At 37.3% G+C, this 23,539-nt stretch overlaps 4 protein-coding genes across 4 annotated transcripts; 2 read left to right on the forward strand and 2 right to left on the reverse strand.

The window, feature by feature from the left end:
* The first annotated feature begins 1,573 nt into the window (after positions 1-1,573).
* LOC116021528 (formin-like protein 14) lies at positions 1,574-11,027 on the forward strand. Its single transcript, XM_031261947.1, has 18 exons — positions 1,574-1,674; positions 2,211-2,332; positions 2,453-3,156; positions 3,239-3,460; positions 3,568-5,390; positions 5,685-5,808; positions 6,729-6,800; positions 7,251-7,349; positions 8,061-8,102; positions 8,195-8,275; positions 8,394-8,444; positions 8,524-8,605; positions 8,725-8,819; positions 9,034-9,105; positions 9,219-9,335; positions 9,675-9,743; positions 9,880-9,946; positions 10,514-11,027. The coding sequence occupies exons 2-18, from the start codon at positions 2,260-2,262 to the stop codon at positions 10,717-10,719; spliced, it is 3,999 nt and encodes a 1,332-aa protein (XP_031117807.1). The 5' UTR covers positions 1,574-1,674; positions 2,211-2,259; the 3' UTR covers positions 10,720-11,027.
* A 34-nt stretch (positions 11,028-11,061) lies between these two features.
* LOC116021529 (urea-proton symporter DUR3) lies at positions 11,062-14,598 on the reverse strand. The gene is made up of 9 exons (XM_031261948.1): positions 14,199-14,598; positions 13,969-14,076; positions 13,592-13,687; positions 13,393-13,475; positions 13,083-13,303; positions 12,737-12,999; positions 12,405-12,643; positions 11,667-12,316; positions 11,062-11,572 (listed from the first exon to the last, which is right to left on the reverse strand). The coding sequence occupies exons 1-9, from the start codon at positions 14,370-14,372 to the stop codon at positions 11,280-11,282; spliced, it is 2,127 nt and encodes a 708-aa protein (XP_031117808.1). The 5' UTR covers positions 14,373-14,598; the 3' UTR covers positions 11,062-11,279.
* Positions 14,599-18,785: 4,187 nt separating this feature from the next.
* LOC116021846 (ubiquinol oxidase 2, mitochondrial-like) lies at positions 18,786-20,940 on the forward strand. Its single transcript, XM_031262338.1, has 4 exons — positions 18,786-19,340; positions 19,612-19,740; positions 19,902-20,390; positions 20,588-20,940. The coding sequence occupies exons 1-4, from the start codon at positions 18,936-18,938 to the stop codon at positions 20,645-20,647; spliced, it is 1,083 nt and encodes a 360-aa protein (XP_031118198.1). The 5' UTR covers positions 18,786-18,935; the 3' UTR covers positions 20,648-20,940.
* A 263-nt stretch (positions 20,941-21,203) lies between these two features.
* Positions 21,204-23,488, reverse strand: LOC116021845 (bifunctional peptidase and (3S)-lysyl hydroxylase JMJD7). The gene is made up of 4 exons (XM_031262337.1): positions 22,688-23,488; positions 22,344-22,510; positions 21,842-21,912; positions 21,204-21,731 (listed from the first exon to the last, which is right to left on the reverse strand). The coding sequence occupies exons 1-4, from the start codon at positions 23,357-23,359 to the stop codon at positions 21,550-21,552; spliced, it is 1,092 nt and encodes a 363-aa protein (XP_031118197.1). The 5' UTR covers positions 23,360-23,488; the 3' UTR covers positions 21,204-21,549.
* Between the last annotated feature and the right edge of the window lie 51 nt (positions 23,489-23,539).

Here is a 23,539-nt window from a genome sequence, read left to right on the forward strand (position 1 = left end):
AATACTTTCACTTACAAATGCAAGTAATTTACCTTGTTAATATTTATGCACCTGGGTGCAACCTAGGTGCACCTAGTTATAACATAGGTTGCACCTAGTTATAACATTAGGTGCACTTAGTATTGATGCTCAGTGTACAATTCACTTGCACATGTAATACATTTTACTTGCATCTACAATACATTTTACTTGCACTTGTGCAAGTAATTTACTTTGTTAACATTCATGCACCTGGTTGCAACCTATGCGCACCTAGTTATAACATTAGGTGCACCTAGTTATAACATTAGGTGCACTTAGTATTTATGCTCATTGTACAATTTACTTGCACTTGTAATACATTTTACTTGCACGTGTGCACCTATTTTCACTTGTAGGTGCAAGTAATTTACCTTGTTAACATTTATGCACATGGGTGCACCTATGTCCACCTAGTTATAACATGACGTGCACCTAGTTATAACGTTAGGTGCAACTACATTCCGGACACGTGCGCGCGCTGTGATTCGTCCGCATTTCTCTCATGGGCGGCCAGTACGCATTTGAACGCGATCCTACTATTATAAATTTAAATAAAAATTAGAAAGAATAAAAAATATTAAAATATATAATATATGAGTTCTACTACATAGACTCCTATTTTATACTCCCTGACGTGGCAAAATATGATAGGTTATCTAAGTAGTATTTTCCTTTATTAATACAATTAGACTTCTATATATTTGCTCAAATACCTATTTTAATTCACCTCTAACCCAATTTTTTCTTCTTCTAAGTTTATTGAGTTCTATTAATTTATGGTGTGTTTGGTTGACAGATTTAACTATGAGGAATGAGTATCAAGGTCATTGTTATTGTTTGGTTGACATGTTTTTTAAATACTACTATGAGTTTTGATTGCCCATTTATTTCAAAACTCATTCTCTAATAAAATAAGGGTTTCATTTCCGTCATTCTCAACCGCTTTCCCAACTATTAATAATCATTCTCATTCCACCCTACTATCAAACATGCAAAATACTTCCACCAAAATTCATTACCATTACAAAGTATTTGATACCCATTCCGATTCCGATTCCCATGTGCAAACCAAACACATCTTTAATATTATTTTTCTTCCATATTTTCTCACATTAATATTGTTTTATGGTACACCCGATCCATTAAAAACTATCAAATATTGTTTTAGAATTTAAAAACTCTCAAACAGCTTAATTTGAACAATTTCAAAAACAAAAATTGTAAAATAAGAATTAAAAATTTAAATCAGAATTGAACCTTTCATAACATGCTATAGTTTCAATTTCTTGAAACATAGAAGCATGAATTGACTGTTTTAAATCGGAATCAAACCGCAATCAACGATCAATCTATATACTAGGCATTGTTTACATCATTATCGATTGATATCGTAAAGAGTATATATGGGATCATAATTACGAAAAAAAAAAAAAAAAAAAGGATAAAGAGAGAAAAGAAAATGGGTATCAAATAATTATCTGTCCGTTCACATATTTTGAAATTCCGGAGTTCAAAAATCCCATACGTGAGTGTGACTCTCCTCAAACGCATACACCACTGCTACAACTACTACTCAACTCGTTTTTTTTTTTTTTCAAATCTAATCTACGGCTCTACGCTCAGGTTCTGTGCTCGAGGCTCTTCTCCCCGCCGGTACGTTTTCAGTTTAAATTTCTGTATTAGGTATCTATATGTCATTGATTAATCGTTGTTGTCTCTTTGTTTCTGCTAAATATTCGGTATAGACAGTTGCTTGGATTGATGGGTTTGGTTTTTATTTTAACCCTTATTTGTTGCTGAGAACATTGGAATGTTCAAAAGAATTATTTCGATTTTACTTCGGTTTTAGCAATTCTGTAGGAACCAAAAAAAAAAAAAACGAAAAATTCAATAAAGGTCCGAGCTTTCAGCTGGAAATTTAGATTCCCCTGTCTTAAATTTATATTTGTCAATATTTCTGTTGCTGTGGAGAAATTCAAGTTTATTTTCGTCGCGATTTTTCAAGTAATTTCTGAGTGGCACTTTGAATTAAAATTTAGCTCTCCGAGCTTCGTTTCTGTAATTATACTTGTTTCTTGTTAATTCTGAAGTTTTTCAATTTTAATGCAATCTAAATTGAAAGGTTTCTAATCGTAATTAGATTACTTCTCGTCCTTTTGGTTTTCATTTTGCTCTGTTATATTTTGCAGGTTTATAGATCTGTTGTGTATAATTGGAAGTATTTTCTGTTAAACAGTGATGTCCCTGCTAAGTAGATTTTTCTACAGAAGACCCCCGGATGGCTTGCTTGAACTTGATGACAGAGTATATGGTAAATTAATCTTAAGTTACAGTTCTTACTTTTCTTATGCATTTTGTTTTTATGTATTTACCTGAATGTGGACATGTATCCTACTAATTTAATTAATTCCTTGATGCTGTGTTTCTGCAGTTTTAGATTCTTGCTTTTCCACCGAAGTACTACCTGAGGAAATTTATCAACTCTATTTGCATGAGATAATTACTGAGCTGCACGAAGAGTTCCCTGAATCATCTTTTCTTGCATTCAATTTTAGAGATGGTGAGAAAAGGAGTCAGTTTGCTAAAATTTTATGTGAATATGATGTTACTGTTATGGATTATCCGAAGCAATATGAGGGTTGTCCTCTGTTGCCATTGTCTTTGATCCATCATTTTCTTCGTGGTTGTGAGAATTGGCTTTCTCTTGGGAATCATCAGAATGTTATTTTACTTCACTGTGAGAGAGGGGGTTGGCCCGTTTTAGCATTTGTTTTGGCTAGTTTCCTGGTTTTTAAAAAATTGCATAGCGGAGAGCGAAAGACTCTTGAAATGGTTTATCGAGAGGCCCCTAAAGGCTTATTACAGTTGCTGTCACCATTGAACCCATTTCCATCTCAGCTTCGCTACTTGCAATATCTATCTAGAAGAAATATCTCCCCTGAGTGGCCTCCTCCCGAACGAGCTCTTTCTTTGGATTGCCTCATTCTTCGAGCCATTCCAAGATTTGATAGTCAAAAAGGGTGTAGGCCTATTGTTCGTATTTTTGGTCGAAATCTTCTTAGCAAGGATGGACTCTCAACTCAGATGTTATACTCTATGCCCAAGAAAGGCAGAGGTGTTCGACATTACCGTCAGGTACAAATTACTTTAACTGAAGTATGCTCCATTCATTTTGTACTTTGCAGGGTCCCAACACTGATGTGCTATGATCTTGCAGAAGGACAGTGATGTGATCAAGATTGATATTCAGTGTTTAGTGCAAGGGGATGTTGTTCTGGAGTGTGTTCATTTAGACCTGGATCCAGAAAGAGAAGTCATGATGTTTCGTGTAATGTTCAACACAGCTTTTATTCGATCCAACATTTTGATGCTAAGCAGTGATAACTTGGACATTCTTTGGGATTCAAAGGGGCGCTATCCAAAAGGCTTTCGAGCTGAGGTGGCTTCATATTATATTGTCATTGTTATCTGGTTGCTACTTGAGTAATGAAACCAGTAAATTATATTTCCTATATTTCACATCTAAGGTGATATATTTATGTACAGGTTTTGTTTGGTGATGTGGAGAGCATCCCTCCTCCAAGAGCTCCAACTTCTGTTTTAAATGGTGAGGAGAAAGGCGGACTTCCTATTGAAGCCTTTTCAATGGTCCAAGAACTTTTTGGTGGAGTGGAATGGGTTGATCCAAGTGATGATGCTGCTTTATGGTTTCTTAAACAGCTCTCAGTATTGAATGATGTGAAAGATTTATCCTTGCTACAAAATAGGATGAGTGAATACTCATCACCTTTTGATTCTGAGGAGGAAAACACTGCACATAGTATTGCTGATAGCTTGGATTTTCTGGACTCAGAGAAGGCTAGTAATCTTACGTATGCTAATTCACCTGATGTGAATTTCATAGATGATCCTTTCTCTGAAGATTTTGCTTCAGATGCAACCTCAATGGCCAAAACTTCTGAGGATCCTACAAAGGTTTCTACTGAACCTTTTTGTTCACATCCTGAAAGTAATAATCAATCTGATTTGAGCATGACTTCTGATCAATTGGAAGTAGGGCAAGACCATGATAGGCAATCTTGTTCTCCTCCTTCAACTTCACCACCTCCCTCTAGTGTTTCTAATACAATTACACCTCGACCATTGGCACCACCACCACCTCCACCTCCTCCGCCTCTTTTTGGTTTTCCTAGTAAAGAACTCTCATTGTCACCACCAATACCCCCTAATCATATTAATTACAGTAAAGCACCTCCACCTCCACCTCCACCACCCCCACCTTCTTATACTTCAATCCAAGGAACTATACCAGTAACTCAACCTCCTGTACCTTCATCTATAAACTCTGCTAACGGACCTCCACCACCTTCATCAGCTTCACCTCCTCCTCCAGTCCCCATACTTTCTACTACAAGTTGCCCTACCCCTCCGCCTCCTCCTCCTCCTCTACTCCCTTCTGTATCTTCTAAATGTTGCACTTCAGCTCCCCCTACTCCTCCTCCTCCTCCCCCTTCTTTTCTGTCTGCTGCCTCTTCTAAGGTTATTCTTCCCCCTCCCCCACCACCTCCACCTTCCATTTCTTCCAAACAGCCTCCATCCCCACCTCCACCTCCTCCTGTACCTTTGAAAAGCCCTCTACCACCTCCACCGCCCCCTCCCCCTCTTCCTCCTGTCTCTTCAAAGGGCCCTTTACCGCCTCCACCTCCACCTCCTCCGCCTGCCTCTTCAAAGGGCACTCTGCCGGCTCCACCTCCACCTCCCCCTCCTGTTTCTTCAAAGGGCACTCTGCCGCCTCCACCTCCCCCTCCCCTTCCTGTATCTTCAAAGGGAACTTTGCCACCTCCACCACCACCTCCCCCTCCTGTCTCTTCAAAGGGAACTTTGCCACCTCCACCACCACCTCCCCCTCCTGTCTCTTCAAAGGGCCCTCCTCCTCCTCCTCCCCCACCTATCTCTTCTAAGGGGCCTCCACCTCCTCCGCCCCCTCCTAAGTCGACTCCATTGCCGCCAGCACCACCTCCACCTCCTTTAGGAGGCCCTCGCCAAGGTTCAAACCCCCCGGCTCCTCCACCACCACCAAAACTTCATGGTGCCCCACCACCACCACCACCTCCAAAGCATTCTAGTGGACCACCACCACCACCTCCTCTAGGGAGGGGTTTGACACCAGTTCCACCTCCACCACTTCCATCTACTGATAGGGGAAGAGGCTCTTTAGGATCAACTACTCATGGAAAAAGTCGACCTACAGGTGGTTCTACTATTCCTCCCAAAAAAGCATCATTGAAGCCTTTGCACTGGGTCAAAGTTACAAGAGCAATGCAAGGAAGTCTGTGGGCTGATACTCAAAAACAGGAAAGCCAATCAAGGTATGTAAACTTAAATTTATTATGGAAAGTTAGAAATTAGGGAGGTTAAAACTTAGAGGAGTTTTTATCAACATCATCTAACATGGTGATTGAAATATAATGCAAGTGTGAGTTTGGGAGACTGGCTACTTTTTTCACAGTTGTCATATGTAATAAGTTCAGACTGTTTAGTAGACTAATTCAGTAATTCTATAGATACTGCTGAAACCTTAGCCTACTATTTTCACATAATTCTTGGGAATATCCCCTTTTGTCACAGCAAAATTCTGATCAGACTCTACAATTATTTGGTAGGGCACCTGAAATTGATATAACAGAGCTTGAAACTCTGTTTTCAGTAGCTTCTGCAACAGATAGCATCAACAAGGCTGGAGGTCGGCGTGGTTCAAAAATTAACAAACCTGAAAAGGTGCAATTGGTAAGTAAATTTTTAGCTGAGCTTTTGAAAATTTTCAAAATATGCCACTCTCAGTATCAGTGATGGCAAGCTAGTGTTGCACATAAGAGAGCCACACATGAGACTTATAAGCCAAATGTTTATTATGATAATGATGAGGATATTTGACTTGTATATGTGCAATGCTCATGATTAAATAAAAAAGGATTGTAGATTAGTTCTAGTTGGTTTGCAAATAATGTTTTTTATTTCTTCCCGTCCGTCGCAGTTTTCCTCTTTTAGTCTTTTTGGTTGATATTGATTACACTTGTGTCCAAAGATTATTAAGGATCTAAAATCACTTCTGACGGTATCATATCCATAATAAGAGCTGGAAGTATAGCCTTTGGTCAAGATTTGTGTGGTTCAGGCGTTCAGTGGCTTTGGAAGCATTATTGATATAAGAAAATAGAATTAATCAACAAACAAGTAGTTATTGGCATCAATGAGTGTTGTGCAGATATGTGATGGAGAGAACTTAAACTAATGGCTAAGGGAGAGTGGTGTTTAAAATCTAACAGTTCTTTAGTTTCACTTAATTGAGATAGGTGAAAAGTGCTTACTTTCTACTAGCCAGTGGTTTTTATTTTTTAATTTTCTCTGAGAATGAACAAATGGTGTTGTGAATAAGCTTAATCTTTGTACTAGGAAAATTTTGAAATTCCTTCCACCAACTTTGTCATGTTGAAGTAAGATATATCCCCCAACCCCCCAACCTTTTTTTTTTTTTTTTTTTTTTTTTTTTTTTTTTTTTNTTTTTTTTTTTTTTTTTTTTTTTTTTTGCTTTTATTTGAATTTGATGTCAAGGGCTTCTATGCCAGTCAGGATAAAAGTTTCAGTTATTTTATTGGTTGCTAGTGACTAGACTGGCCAGTGATAACTTCCCATTTTTCTTTTCCCAGGTTGAACATCGGAGGGCCTACAATTGTGAAATCATGCTTACAAAAATTAAAATTCCTCTGCCTGATATGATTGTGAGTTCATTTTCAAGTCCCCTATTATTTCTTTATATCTGATTGCCTTTTTTAGATATACTTAATTTAAACTCATTGCAACCAAAATAAAATTTTCTAATGTATGTGAAATTGCAGCATATCAACAATTGACAGGAATTGAATATTGATTTGTTGGATATCTTTGCATGGCTTAAATTCTTTAATTATGCTTTGCCTGGTGCATTGTCAATTGCAAAGAAATGACAATTAAAAGCAAGAGTAAAGCATAATATACAAGCAATAATATAATTGGTTGTTGTTGATGGCATAATGCCAGTATCTAACATTATTTTCTTGGTTTATTGTGATATCTTTAATGTTTGAATAGTGTTCACATTGCAATTTGGCTGTTGAGTTTTTATTTATTCCATTTAAAGATTTTTCTTGTACATTTAAAGAATATTTTAAATGCCATGCTATTATCTTCAGAATGCCATTTTGGCTTTGGATTCTTCAGCACTGGATATTGATCAAGTTGAAAATCTGATTAAGTTCTGTCCTACAAAAGAAGAAATGGAGACCTTGAGGGTATCTATTCTTTTCTCTTTCTCATGGCTTTACATTCTTCTTTCTGGAGTTTGAACTCAAGTTCTAGAGTTATTTGGTTGATGCAGTTGATGTCACATTTTGTGTTTTTGTTTGGAAACAGTGTTCCTGCTTGCTTCTTGTTTTGATCCAAGAAAATGTTTCAATATATGATACTACATTACATATTTTTTAAAAGGGCACGTTCTGTGCCTGAAGTTAGGGCTGTTGCTTTCTTTTTCTTAAATAATCTGGATCCCTCCATGAACAGAGGAGAAACCATGTTACTGTCACTTGGGCATTGATTCACAAACCTGAACTAACTTATTTTGCACTTCCATGTGTATTTATGCACTGGTGAAATTGTTTGTTTTCTAAAATATACATGCATCGATATTTGCAAAAATTACACCACCAACCTCCTCAACTGTTTTCCAATAAATTCTCAAATTGGGTAGTTCTATATTTAGTACGGAGTATTTCTTTGTTTTGATTTATATATCAATACATGTCCATGTGCATGTAGAGCTTAATTTTACATGATCATCTTCACCCTAACTAGTCACTCTTTAGTCTTTCAGTGAAACTACAGATATTGTGGATTTGTGGGTCCCAACTCTCAATCATCATATTTTGTTCGTTCCTTGATTTTGTGTGTGCAATTTTTATAGTTATTCTTAAATTGTCCTCTCTTCATTTGTCGTTAATTTTCAGAACTACACTGGGAACAAGGAAATGCTTGGCAAATGTGAACAGGTTTTTTTTCCCTCTATGTGAACTTTGGTGTGGTTAATAAAGAAATGCTGTAATTTATTACAGTAATATTTTACTGTGTATGTCATTCTCAGTTTTTCTCGGAGCTCATGAAGGTTCCTCGAGTTGAATCCAAGTTGAGAGTTTTTGCTTTTACAATTACTTTTTCAAATCAGGTATGTGTTTTGGCATTTTATATCAAATATAAATAACTATAAATTCTGTAATATGGGTTAAGGGTCTAATTCTAATCTGTTTGATCTGCTAATTGCAACAAGTAAATTACCTTTTCAGGTTAATGACTTGAGAAATAACTTGAATACAATAAATGATGCTGCCAGAGAGGTACTATTACTAGCACTATGAATTGCTAATGCTAAAACATGTTTCTAGTTCATCCTAACTCTGTTTCAAGTTTTGTTAGGTAAAAGAATCTGCAAAGTTGCGTCAAATAATGCAGACCATTCTAACCCTGGGTAATGCACTGAATCAGGGCACTGCACGAGGTAAAAGTTGTTATGATTAAATTTCTTCTTTTTTTTTTTTTGGGTGGGGTGGGGGTGTCTAGTATATTGGATAATTTCTCTATTTTATCTTGTTTTGTTTTGTGGTGACGACATTGCAGGATCTGCTGTGGGGTTTAAATTGGATAGTCTTCTTAAACTTTCTGATACCCGTGCGAGAAACAACAAAATGACTTTAATGCATTATCTATGCAAGGTAGAAATTTTATAGTTATATGATGCCTTTTTTTATTTCTCTTACATCTTGTGATACTTCTCCGATTTGTGGGTTTGAGATAGTGAATTATAATTTTATTGCTTGTGCTAACAAATGTTGTCTGAATTTCTGTGATGGTAATCTGGTACTATGGTCATAAGGATTATATTTTTTTGTTTTTAAATTGGGGTGCTACTGTCAACTTGTCCACCAGCTCCTTGCTGAGAAAATGCCAGAGCTGCTTGATTTTGGCAAGGATCTTGTTCATTTGGAAGCAGCCTCTAAGGTTTGTTAACTGTAAAAACTTATGGTTTTTCTTTGCTAAGCCCCGCTTCCACTTGGGATGTTTCATTCTATGGTTAGTATCAATTTTTTGCTAATGCCACACTAAATGATCAGATCCAACTGAAGTCTTTGGCTGAAGAAATGCAAGCAGTGACTAAAGGTCTTGAGAAGGTTGAACAAGAACTTGCTGCATCAGACAATGATGGTGCTATATCCTCTGGCTTTCATAAGGTTAGACATGATAATACTTTTCTTCTTATTTTCTTTTACGTGCTTGGAATTACAAGGTGAACAAGGTTCTACCTCTGGTTTTTAGCTTGATGTTTCATATGATATGCATAGTTTATTCACTTTATTGAAGGTTGTAAAAAAGTCGTTAACAGCGAGCATCACTTTCTAGGATTACTGGTGTACTAATAATGTTTTCCTTGAAGTCAACGTTTGATTTTCTAAATATGGATGCAACTTGTAAATAATTAAATATATTCATTGATAGTTATCGAAAATTTTATTTTACTTTTATGTTGGATATTGCAATGCATATCTAGTTTTTTGAACCTGTTTTTTCAGGTCTTGAAGAGTTTCCTTGATACTGCTGAAGCTGATGTTAGGTCTCTAATTACCCTGTATAGTGAAGTGGTGAGCCACCTGCTATGTTTCACCTTTTCTGTTTCTCCTGGTTTTCTTTTGCATATCGTTTTTCTTTAGTAGTATGCTGTCACAGTTATTTGTGTTGCACTTTCCCTTGTTCAATGCAAATTCTGGTTATTTGCAGGGGAGAAATGCAGACTCTCTATCCCTGTATTTTGGTGAGGATCCTGCCCGGTGCCCCTTTGAGCAAGGTTAGAAATAGTTAGTAATTTAGTATATCTTAAAGTTGCACTTTCCCTTGTTCAATGCAAATTCTGGTTATTTTCCAATTTCTCAATTCTATACATCACGGAATAATTATCTGAAAAATATGACCCTAGATGATTTTTTTTTTTTTTTTTTTTTTTCTTGTACTGATCTCTAGAGGTTATGCTTGTTGTAATCAGTAATGACCAAGTTTTTGGTTGGAAAATTATACTGTTCACTTGTTTTAGCCACTTTTCACTCTTCATTATATTTGTCTGATCTCTAGAGGTTATGCTTGTTGTAACCAGTAATGACCAAGTTTTTGGTTGGAAAATTATACTGTTCACTTGTTTTGGCTACTTTTCACTCCATTGTGTTGTATTTGTTTTCATATACCATCTAATTAAAAGTGTTTGTAAGAACTAGAAATCACTCAAAAAATTGAAACAAACCAATTGGAAGAATTATGTTTTGCTTGAGAATTTCATGCAGGTTAAGCAACACATCTTTTAGTGTCTTCACTGATTTCTATGATGTTATTGTCAAGTCCAACATTTCTGTTCTGCATGCAGTGACACAAACGTTGGCCGTTTTCACCAAGATGTTTAACAAATCACGTGATGAGAATGCACAACTGGCCGATGCTGAAAGGAAAAAGCTGGAGAAGGAAGCCTTGAAGGAACAAACAGCTTCTAATTCCTCTGCTAAGAAAGAAGCTGATGCTGACAAAGATCTTCTTCGTCAAATTAATAATCGGATTCCGAGATCTGCTTCATAATCTTAATCTCGTTGCACTGGTTAAAACATCATAATGCTGGAAGCCAGTACAGAAGGCAGATTGCGAACTAGTTTAAGCATCATCTTTTGTGAGAGAGAGCATTAGATTATGCTGTCTACTTGTGCATATATTTATAGATTTACTGGCATTTTCATTGCCTTGTAGCTTAGTATTTTTCTTCCATTTACCTCAATTTTTGCATCACAATGGGATACCCAAAATTTTGAGGGTGATCCAAATAGCTCATATTCGAATTTGTATATAGAAATGAAGATTATAGGTCTGCTAAACCCAGAAGGATTTTTTCATAGTTCAGCTTTTTGGTGAAACTATGGATTCAAGTTACTGAATCTTAACACATACTTTGTTTATTAATAATGTTGCTAAATACATACTTTCTTTGTTGCAGCTGAAAAGAAGTATGATGAATTCCTTTAACAGCCTCACTGCTCATATAGAACATTGTTACTTCTAATGTCCAGATGGCTTCTGGCTTTTCAGTGAAAACCAATGCCTTTGTTGCTGCAGATGTATGCGATTTCAAGCCAGATAAAGTGTGATTATGCAGGAGATATTTGGTCTCTCTCTGATGCTTCTTTCCTCTTATCCTTCTCTTTCTCAAGTAAGTATATTCTCTCTGCTTCTGGAATTGCTGAAATGATTGCCTGCAGCTTTGAGTTCAAGTCTTCGACTTTTTCCATAAGCCTATCATTTGTAAACATGCCAAGAATAACGCTCCGTATAGTTTTCCAGCTCTCCAACAATGGCAGAGCAATAATCACTGCTGAGGCAATGGTACCCCATGCAATGACTATGACTGCCCAGAATGTGAAATACCCTTTACTGAATTGCCCTGCATCGTGTTACAATCCTTTGTGTTAGCCCTACTTGCTTGTTTATCACATAATTAGTTGAAAAGAGTGAAATTCTGGGTATGAATGACTTACCAGCAGGAAGTGTGAGGGCGGGCCACAACACAACAATCACGAGAGTGAAACCGATGCCCCATTTGATTATCCATCTTTTAGCGCTGACCAGTTTCTCTTCCTTGAACTCTGCAGATGGTAATTCGGTCCTTTCCTTTTCGACGACAGTTATCTGCTTCGTGGTTTCCCAGTCGTAGTTTTGAGGCCTCAGGAAGCTACAGACAGCATGAACAGCTCCACCGGTAAGTATGGAAACTAGATTCCCTGCAAGCATTGGGGCGTTTCTCCCCGTTGTGTCAAGATTTACCCTTCCATATTCGACTTTTGTGACTGACAACCAAGTAATGATTCCTAGGAAGCACCCTACTGTTGTTCCGAGAATTGCCCCAAAAGCATTTGCTTTTTGCCATAAAAGCATGAAAGCTATAGGTATTACTGCTGATCCTATGAAAACCCCCATTGCCAAATACATCCAGCCCAGAGAAACCCCAGCCTTGTTCAAGATCACTGCTAGAATACCCATAAAACATCCAAATCCTAGGACAACAGCCCTCGAAACTTTTAAGATCTGCTTCCCAGTTGCATCTGGGTTTATATATGTACGATAAATGTCATACGTACATAATGAGGATACTGCAATAAGCTCCGAAGAACCAGCAGATGTTACAGCCCTGCTCATCACCAAAAAAAAAAAAAAAGGAAATTAGGCCAAGAAAAGTGCGAGAAATGAGGTTTGGGGGCGGGGATAGGATGACTCACATAAAAAGCATGGTTAGGAGAAGAATGGATCCTCCTTTGCCCATTAACGCTATAGCTGTTGCAGGTGGAACGAGTCCATGACTTGCTTCGCTTGCTGTTATTGGTAGATCGAGCGCTAGTGCCCCTAAACCGAGCGATGTTGCCAAGGAGAATGGCACAGCAAACCAGACCAACCCACCCAATAAGTAGCCCTTGTGCGTCGAGGATGGTCTTGCAGCAATGGCACTTACCCAGTATCCCTATCAATCCAACAACAACTTAGTTACTCAGAAAGTAAGTTTCTCAATTTTCACTACTTTCCTGCATTTTCTTCGGTTTATGAATGAACTCACATTGTCAACAAAAACTGTTCCAAAATTGCCAATGATGTTGATAATACCAAACACAAGACCACCAGAACTCAGCATGGTCACATATGACCCCTTGAAGTTCCCACTAACCGGACCACAAGATTGATCAACATGAGAGAGCGGGTATTGACAGCTTCTTGATTTGCTCGCAACCTCTAGTAGGTGTCTGTACACCACGCTTGGACTACCAAGCTCACTGCTTCCCACGTACACGAGGTAAACAAAGACGACCAAAACAACATGAACTGCACACAAAAAAAACCCAAAATTTTGCCTCAAACAATCATTATTGTACTCTGAAACCTATATCGAGTACAGGACAGCAGACCTATCACAGAATGTATATAGCTGGCCAAGAAAGTGGCCTTTAGCCCTCCGGCTAAAGTATAGACAACCACTCCAAGAGGTATGAGAAAGCTTGCAGCGTAGATGTTGACTCCAGTGAGCGCATTGACAACAGCAGAACCGCCGAGGAGAAGCATGGCAGTTACAATAATGTTTGTCAAGAAGCAGAAACATAGGAACACGAGGTGAGCCGAGGTTCCCCATCTGAAGGAACAATAGGATTGCGATAAAATTGTAAGTTTCCCAGGTCTCATGTTGAGGTTTTTTAGTTACTAGTGGAGAATGATACAGACCTTGCTTTCACAATTTCACAAACAGTGTGAGCATTTGGAGCTTTCCTTTTGATCTCTATGGCCATTACACCAAAGAGGAGTACCTGTTCATTAGCAAGATCTCAAACCGGCAAAATAATAACCAACCTTGATGACCATTGATACGAACCTGAATCTTAACTGCACCACAAATGCTAGCTCAAAATATACGTAGCCAAACCTGAATGGTGGCGCCGCTTGCATACCAGAAAGGACCACTGATTCCATACTCCCAGGCAACATTTGAGCTCTGTAAGATCGTAGCTGCCCATGTCCACTGCATAATCAAATGTTTGAGTACTTTGATACCGAATGAAAAAATGTGTTTCGTGACTTTCGTCTCATCTAAATCGATAGTTGCAGTTTATCCCAAGAATTGAAAATAATGGCAGAAAGTACAGAATACAAGATTTACATAGTTCGGCAATGTGTCAACGTCCACAACCAACTGTTCCTTTATTAATTGTGATTGTGAAACTCAGAGTTATCATTAATATATTTATATACAACCCTAAACAAGATATACATAACAAAAAATTATAAGGCTAAACATGGTACCTGAGAAACAATCACACTGGCAATAAGACCTGTTTTCACATTCCTCCCTGCTGTGTTGAACCATTCTGAAGTGTGGCGCGAACCCACATATCTCTTTTCCAGCCACACCTTATATCCCCAGACAAGACAAGTAAACATCAAAATTGCATTATTACAAATTACAAGAAATCCCAAAATTACCCCCAAAAATGAAATTTATGAAGAACAAGAATTGTAAAACTAGACAGTACCAGAAAAGAGGTGAAGACAGCAAAGAATGCTCCAAATCCAAGAATGACAGAGTAACCAACTCCCTGATTGAGCGCTACTTTGTCCCCAAAAAAGCTGCTCTGCCTCACACAAGTGTTCCCAGAAGCATAGTAATACTGAGCAGAGAACTCAAAAGGTGGGCACTTGGAAGCCATGGATTGGATTATCTGTTTCTTCTACCTTCACACTTTCTTATAACTCTGAGCAAAAACTGGGCAAGTTGTAAACTCAGAGCCTAGTATATTGTGACGGTAAAGTCAAAGCCGCAAGATGGTGCATAAAAGTCTTTGGAATCAAAGGAATCTCTCCTTGGCTGCCTGCAATGGTAGATTCATGGGTCCCAGCTCACTGTCGTGGCCTTTGAATTTTATACTCCTAACCAGACCCGCAATGCCTTCTCTTTCAGAATTCAGACCATTCCATCAACTTGGGACAAAATGACAATTTTAATTAATTAATTATTATTATTATTATTTTTTTTTTGCTAAAACAAACAATCATACATGAGGTATCTTTGATTGTCATTATTTGTTATATAAAAAAAATTATTGAGTAAGTAAATACATGTAAATTATAGATAAGTCACTGGGGGTTGCCAAACTTTAGGCCTCCATAATGGTGGCCTAGAACTAGCCCGGTCCCGGGCTTAAGCACTTTAGAGTCCGTTTCAAGTCTAGTCGAGTCTAAGTTAGTTCATGATTTTAAAAATTATTTTTTATATTTTAAATTTTTTTTGTTTCTTTAATGTAAGATTTGAACTTTTGATCTCATAATTAGTCGCTAATGTTATTACCAACTTATAAGCCACCTAAAATTGTTGTGATATATATAAAGTTATGATTAATTATATTAATTGATAGTTGTAAACATAACATGATTAGTAAATGTTGGTGTGTATATATATATATATATATATATATATATATATAGATTTTGGTTCAGGTGCGGCCGTGTGGTCACACACCGCTCAATGTTACGAAATACACCACTGAATGTTAAGAAACACACCACAATGTTAAGAAACACACCACAGTGCATATTTGTGTGGTGTGTTTCTTAACATTGAGTGGTGTATTTCGTAACATTGAGTGGTGTGAACCGCACGGGAGAGCACGGCCGCACATGAACTTGACCATATATATATATATATATATATATATATATATATATATATATATATATATATAATGTTTGTAAATCATCCTATACATATATAGTTATACAAAATAAAACCAACAAATTTCATTACTTTATTTTGTTTGTTTAAGAGTATATTAACGATAAGGTTTAGGGTTTCACTCTTTCCCCAAACATAATTTTTAAATACTATATCAAATATTAAAAAACTTTGGGGTGTTGGAAGGTGGGTGGATGGGTTGGGCCTTGAGCCTAGTCCAATATTGGGTTTGTGCCAGTTAGAGAATCAAGCCCGTGCAGGGTCTGAGCATGGCCTAGGCCTAGGCCTACAATTAGTGAAATTAGGATTTGTAATTAGAGCCCGCATGAGCAACTCAACGTCACATGGGTAAAGTTTGGGAGAAGGATGACTTGTAATTAGTCGGTTCTAGAAAATTTAAAGCTCATGTCATGTTGAGTGGCAAATTATTCTACGGACTCGTGTCCAAATATATACCATTTACATACTAACTATTCACAATTTACCTTTTAAAATTTGCAATTTGTGATGACCACAAAATTTCACAACTTACAATTTAGGATGGTGGACCGTGTTTCATGACAACTGATGTCGAGTTCATGTTCGTTCAAAGCTAGTTCAATTTTTCCACACACACTAGTTTTATTATAATAACACTAAACTATTTTTTTTTATTACAGTTTCATTTTATGACCATTGTGTGGACCATGGTCCACTGTATAACAATTGGTTCAAGGTTAGTTCGGCTTTGAATTGGTTCATGAGGCCATGACCACCTCTATTATAGGTCACTACTCACTAGTAATAAATTTGAATTATTTGTATTTACGGAGAACAAAATAGAATTTTGGTATTTGCGTCTACTAATTGCTACATTTTTCTTTATGCGTGATCTGCGTAGCTACCACCTAGGTAGATGATAAACAATCCCATAATTCTCTAAATGTGAAATGAGGTATAGTTTGGGTATCTTTTATATATAAATTATAACTTTACCATTTATAAAATTACAACTGTTTACCTTCAAAAAAAATAAAATTAAATTACAACTGTTGATTAAAATTTGAATCTGAATAGGATCATACATGCCAAGTGGACATATAAATGTGGCTAATTTATAGCCGCCGAATTGAAGTGGTTTTGAGTTTATTATTTAAAAAAAAAAAAAAAAAAAACTGTGACGAAAAAATTCACAATTATTATATAATTGTGTGTAAAGATAAATTCAACAATAATTTTAGATGTTTTTTTTTTGCATAAATAATTTTAGATGATAAATCGCAAGTAACGCAATTAACCTACCGATCAGATCCTAATCTCCTACAGAGCATTTGAAATGATGTGTCTAATGGGTCCTCTCACATTGAGATATTGCTCCCACACTACCTCTGGTGAGACTCAGCTCGACCCTGATTATTCTTTATAAATTTTAGAGCATCCATATCTATGGATATTGAAGGGATTATGACACTGAATGATCTGATGCATAGCTTTGGAACTGATGTGGGGAGTGGATAATCAATGCATAGTTCCTCCGGCAACACCAAAGATAATGTCAGAAATTATTAAAAAATAATAATAAATAAATAAACACAGCTGCAGTGCACGCCTCGCACTTGGCGCGCACTGCCGCCCCAGCGGGCGCGTGCTTCCCACGAGCCCGCTAGGGCGAGTCAGAGTGGGCGCCAGCTGGCGGCCACTCTGACTTTGAACAACCTTTTCGTTTTTTTTTTAATTGTCAGAATTTACATTTCTTTTCTATTTTCTTTTTCTATTTTTTTCTTTCCCCATATTCTCTTTCCTAATCACACTTACAAAAACTCCTCAATTACCACGAAATAACTCAACTGATAAGGATGCTCTTACCTCTGTAACAATTCAACTATTCATGCGTGCTCTTTTGGACTATATTGGTCATACTTGTCGTGTGTCTATCATCTTTCCAAACCATTGCATGTGAAAGACAGTTGGACACGCTCCTAAACCCTAAACCTTTAACATCCTCCGGATAGTCCCAACTTGTCAACAGCATTTTATTCCTACTTGAGCACTATTACCTTAGCTTGGCCCCCAAGAAATGCTTTAATAGGAAACTACTCCCTATTCAATTTAATTATCAATTAATTATCTCTAACTTTCTTTCTATATTACTAATTATCTATTACAGCACACTGGAAATTAGAAAATATGTTTGTTTAATTCCCAAAACGTCCCCACCAAATAAACCCTTAACAACACTTGTGTGTATATTATTGAAAGAATTTTGTATCACGGAATCTCCTTACCAATGAAGCTAAGCACGGTAAGTGCATGCATGTTTGTAGATTTGCATACAAATCAAATTTTGTACCATTTGAAATATATTATAGTATTAATTCGTGATAAAATTAGATAATTTATATGTAGAAAATAAAATAATACAACAAATTAAATTGTATTATTTATTAACGGTCATATGCTACCAAGTGTAAATGTGTAATACACCATACATGTAATATTTTTAAGAGTTACATTATTTGTCATGTTTGATAACATAATTAATTTATCAATCAATTTTGATTTATAAGTCAAACAACTAACATAAGCGTTTGATTAATTTTTTTTAAACAACTCATAGCTCTAAAAATACTAAATAACATCTTTTTAAGAAAGTCATTTTGCATGTAATAAGCTATCAACTAATAGTTAATTTATCAAACATCTTTCTGCAATCAACTAATGCTATCAACTAGTCAAACTCAATAACACAATCAGCTAACATCTATTTACTAAACACCCCCAATAAGACACTTTCTCGAGAAAAAATGACAAACCGTGTTCTTAAATTATACAAAATAATATTTTTCATCTATCAATTATATCATCAATATTTTTTTTTTGTACCCTACCTCAATTGTTGTCAAGTGACTTTTTTTTTTTTTTTGGTGATTGAGCTTATTAAAAGCAAATTACAAAAATCACTTTATAAACAATTTGTTACAACATAATTAAAGAATGAAAGATTATAATTTTTATAAATTTAAAATAAAAAGTATCATTTTTTAATAAATACTCCTTTTTAATTGATTTATCTATTAAAAAACACACACAATAAACGTCGTACATTAATGGAAGTACGTTTTGTGTGAAGTGAATCGTATATGTACTATCAAACTCGAGAAACTTCTAGCGACATGCATGACGTAATTCTTCTTGGCTTTCACGGGAACGGCGAGTTTGACCTGTTGACTGCCTTGCCAGTTACGTCGCAATATATTACATTTTTATGAACCACAAGATGCGGCCCAATTTGGTCATTTCATAAAAGTTTAAATTTTTATTTTTTATAGGGGTAAAAAATAAAACTAAATTTCCACCGCCTCATTGCCTTGGCAACTGGCAAGTATATAAAGGCGGCCGTTAAACCCCTTAATTCGCACACGAAGAGAGAGAAAAATAATTTTCTTGTTCCTCAAGCTAAGCTTTCCAAACTTCTTGCAAATTAAAGCCAAGAAAAACCCTTCCATTTTTATTGTGATTTACAGTTTCCAATTTCTTTGGTTTGATTGATCGTTTGTTGAAGATGATGAGCCGTGGCGGAACGAGGCTGGCCCGATCGTTGACGGGCCACGTTGCCCCGCGCTATTTTTCGACGGCAGTTCTCCGCCGTCCGGCGACTGCTGCAGGCGCCGAGGCAGGGATCGGAGGAGTTTTCCGTGGCGGTGCTGCGGCGGCTTTCTTGCATGGGAATCCAGCCAAGGCTTCTGAGGAAGTGCTGGTTGCTTGGATGAGGTTCCCGGTTATGGGGTCGAGGAGAATGAGCACGGTGGCTGTGGGTGATGACAAGCAGAAAGAGAAGGACGAGAAAAACGCCGCCGCCGCCACTACCGGCGGCCGAACTGATTCGGCCGTTGTTAGTTACTGGGGCGTTGCTCCGACTAAGGTTGCCAAAGAGGATGGCACAGAATGGAAATGGCATTGTTTTAGGGTATGTTACATTATTTATTTATTTTTTGAATACTACTGACTCTATTATATTGTATTGTAGTAGGATCTGTTCATCTATATTTTTTAAACCTGTCAAAACATAAAGAGCTAATATGGTCCCAAACTTGATCTTATGATCTCTCATTTAGAACTAGAAGAGTCACTAACATAGAAGAGTCACTAACAGTTTGATCATTTGGATGGGATTGCATAATTTGTTTTTTGATTTTGATATTATTATTCATTTGATGAATGAAAATTCTTGAATGAAGCCATGGGAGACGTACAAGGCAGATTTGAGTATAGATCTGAAGAAACACCACGTGCCGGTCACATTCTTGGACAAGATGGCATATTGGACTGTGAAGGCGCTCAGATTTCCCACTGATATTTTCTTTCAGGTATATACATTTTTTTCAGATTTTGTATACGTAGTTGACACAGTTTGTATTTGTGAATTTCTGTATTTATAATTATTATTATATAACAATTATTCTGTATTTGTAATTAACATATTCTGTAATTGCAAGAAATTCACGATTGTTAAAAACTAATGTTACAGAGGAGGTATGGTTGTCGTGCGATGATGTTGGAGACGGTGGCGGCGGTGCCGGGGATGGTGGGAGGGATGTTGCTCCACTGCAAATCCCTCCGGCGATTCGAGCACAGCGGGGGGTGGATCAAGGCGCTGCTGGAAGAAGCGGAGAACGAGAGAATGCATCTGATGACGTTCATGGAGGTTTCTCAGCCGCGGTGGTACGAACGCGCCCTCGTCTTCGCCGTCCAGGGCGTCTTCTTCAACGCTTACTTCGCCGCCTACCTCATCTCCCCCAAGCTGGCTCACCGCATCGTCGGATACTTGGAGGAAGAGGCCATCCATTCCTACACCGAGTTCCTTAAGGAGCTTGACAAGGGTAATATTGAGAACGTGCCGGCTCCGGCCATCGCTCTCGACTACTGGCGCCTCCCGCCGGGATCTACGCTCCGGGATGTTGTCTTGGTTGTTAGGGCTGACGAGGCTCATCACCGCGACGTCAACCACTTTGCTTCGGTACGAAAATACTTACTCCTCTGCTCTGTTCTATTTTATCTGTCATGCATATTTTTTCATTGATGAAACCTTCGGTACGAAAATACTTACTCCTCTGTTCCATTTTATCTGTCATGCATATTTTTTCATTGATGAAACCAATTCTTTCTTCTGTACAGTATATATTATATTCAAAGCTGGATTTGTTGTGGTTGCAGGATATTCATTACCAGGGACAAGAACTGAAGGACTCTCCAGCCCCTCTTGGATATCACTAAAAGGAAGGTGATGATGATGTGGCTTGCTTGCAATGGCACTGCAGAGATTTTTTTTTGTTTTTTTTTGTTTTTTCTTTTTTTTTTTTGTTTTTGTTTAGTTAAAATTTGAAAAGTATACAGCTATGGTGTCTTGTGAGCTTTAACGTGATGTTTAATAAATGGTCAAGAGTCAAGACTGGGTTGCATTATGCTTTAAACACCTAAGGAGTCATGCGTCATTATTTCAATTTTATATGTATATAAAATTTAATTTCTACACATACTTTGTGATACACACTCCCTTTGTTTAAACATTATATTCTTTTAAAGCAATTTTATCTAAATTGGTCAAGCTGTTAACTTAATAATTACTTACCAAGTTCAACTTTTAGTAAAAATAGCCAAAGTTACAAATTCAACTTATAGTAAAAATAGCCAAAGTTACAAATTCAACTTATATAGGAACATCTTATTAGCCTACATAGATTAATGCCAACTATAATCACAAGATAAAATTTACCTATATACACCATTAATTATAAGTTTTACCCAATATACATCAATATAAATTTTCTCATTCAACCAAAAAAAATTGCCCTCTAATATTTAAATTATTTCAATCTTCTGAAATTGCAAGACTACAAATTAAGCTAAATCAAAAAAGCTATTTTCCAAATACTTAATTTAGCTATTTGATGGGCTCAACAATCACATTTTTTATCAGCTCTTGGTTTGTGTGTGTGTGTGTGTGTAACAATCTGAAAAATCACTTGTTCAAAACTCAGCATTCAAATAGACAGATATTTTGTATGACTTTCTTCCTTTTTCTTGCTTGTTCAAAACTCAGCATTCAAATAGACAGATATTTTGCATGACTTTCTTCCTTTTTCTTGCTTGCCCTCATGGAAGGCCATCACCCATGTTTACCTTTGCTCACCATCATTAGTGTCATCTATTGTTAAGAGAGGAGCAGATATGTTGGATTCATCTTTTGAAATGCAAGAACATGGTTCTGTGCATACTTTTCTGCAGTTGTGTATTGAGGAAGGTATAGACTGCAGGAAGTTGAAGTAAGCATATTTGATATCGAACCGCATATCATACCCTGTTTAAAAAACAAACCATCTTAGCTCATGTAAGCACAATGAAACACACACATATGAGAATCTAATACATCAATGGATGTTTCTCTTGAAGGAATTTAAGGGCTATTACAGTAGTTTACTGCAATGGTGAGTCCTCTGCTGTCCGGGCTTTGTCTAACATGATGAAACCACATACTTGGCCTGAAGAATTTTAAGCATGCAAATCCACAATTAATGAACCTCGCAAAAACTCCATCTTGGTGGAGCCTTAAGGATCCAGAATACACCGCATTACTTCTCTAACACAAGACAATTTTGATTTGCAAAATTCTATCTATAATTTCTTTAAAAACATATTAACCACTAGTCCAGGAATCTAACTGGTATTCGTATTCATAACCCTTTCTTTAGCAAAACAAGTTTTGAAATTTTGCCTCTATCCTTTATTACCACAGCCTGGAGGATTTTGCAAACATGTCTATATTAAGAGATCAGATATCTAACTGAGAAAAGCTAATACAATACAGCAAAGTTACAGAGAACAGATGATTATGGTGTCATGTAACTAAACAAATCTACGGAAAGAAACAACCAAATGAGAATTGATAAGAGATAATTTATGTAATGCTTACAAATAAAGAACCTCTCCAGCCTTTACTGTAACTTCAAATGGCTTAGGCCCATTGAAATATAGAGGAAACTCTGCTTTTTCTTTCTCTTCTGAAGGGTAAGGGTTCACACTGCACCATGGCACATGCCTAACTGGTTTCTCAAGTTCCAATTGGAACTCCCTCTTGTCCTATAATCCAATCCAAACCAAATACAATATTAAAGTAGGACATTACAAAAAATTTACAAATGTATGTATTCTAATTCCTGTTCAATTTCTCTCAACGCCATTGGCTACATATTAGCAGAATTCATATTCACACAAAAATTTATGATATGATAATGATGAGAAGAAACTTAATTAAACCTGGGAATAGTGGTATTGAGCAACCGGATACTCTCTAATATACATCCTGTGGAAATCCGTGGGAGGAAGAAGCAGAAAATGCTTCTCCCCAGTGATCACGGCGTATAGATTTTCATAATGGTCTTTATGGAACGATGTCTCGGACAAATCATTCCCAATCCAGAGGTTCACGGCATCAGGAAGCCATCCTAGGGCATCGGATGCCCAGGCAAAATGGGGCTCACAGTCCGAACCGAGAGCCTCATACTCCGAACGGAAGCAATCATTCTGTTGCTGCAGGTAAGCGATAGTGGAACCGTTTTCGGATTGGAGAACCTTTGACAGAGCGTCGGGGAAAGGGAGCTGTTCGACGTGGGCTGAGGCGAAGCAGAGGGAAGAAGGGGAGGTGGGAAGGGAGGTAACGGAGTCAGCTCGGCCGGTTGGGGTGAGGTGGAGGGAGACGGTGGAGGAGGAGAGGGCGTCGAGGAGGTAGGGGGTAGAGTGCCAGAGAGTGGTGGCGGGCCAGTGGTTGATGGCGGAGGAGATGAGGCAAGGCTTGTTGGGGGAAACGTAGTCGCGGAGGAAATGAAGAGGCGAAGGTGGAAAGAGGAGGCGGTCGATTTGAGAGGTTGTGCCTAGGCTTAGATCCCGAACTTCTTCCCACAGCTTCTGTAGAGTTTCCGTTTCCTCCATGGCCGGCGGAAAAGCTTCAAACTCGAAACTCGAAAGCGCCCCCCTGGTGTTTGATGTTTTGACCGTGAGAACTGGGGTTGAAAACTAGCAGCTCAGTTTGATATTTTGATTTTTTTTTCTTTTGCTTTTCCTATTATTTTCAAATTTTTTTACAAATAAAATAAATTATTGGTGTTAGAA

This window comes from Ipomoea triloba, chromosome 6 (genome assembly GCF_003576645.1).
Source record: "Ipomoea triloba cultivar NCNSP0323 chromosome 6, ASM357664v1".
Taxonomy (NCBI): domain Eukaryota; kingdom Viridiplantae; phylum Streptophyta; class Magnoliopsida; order Solanales; family Convolvulaceae; genus Ipomoea; species Ipomoea triloba.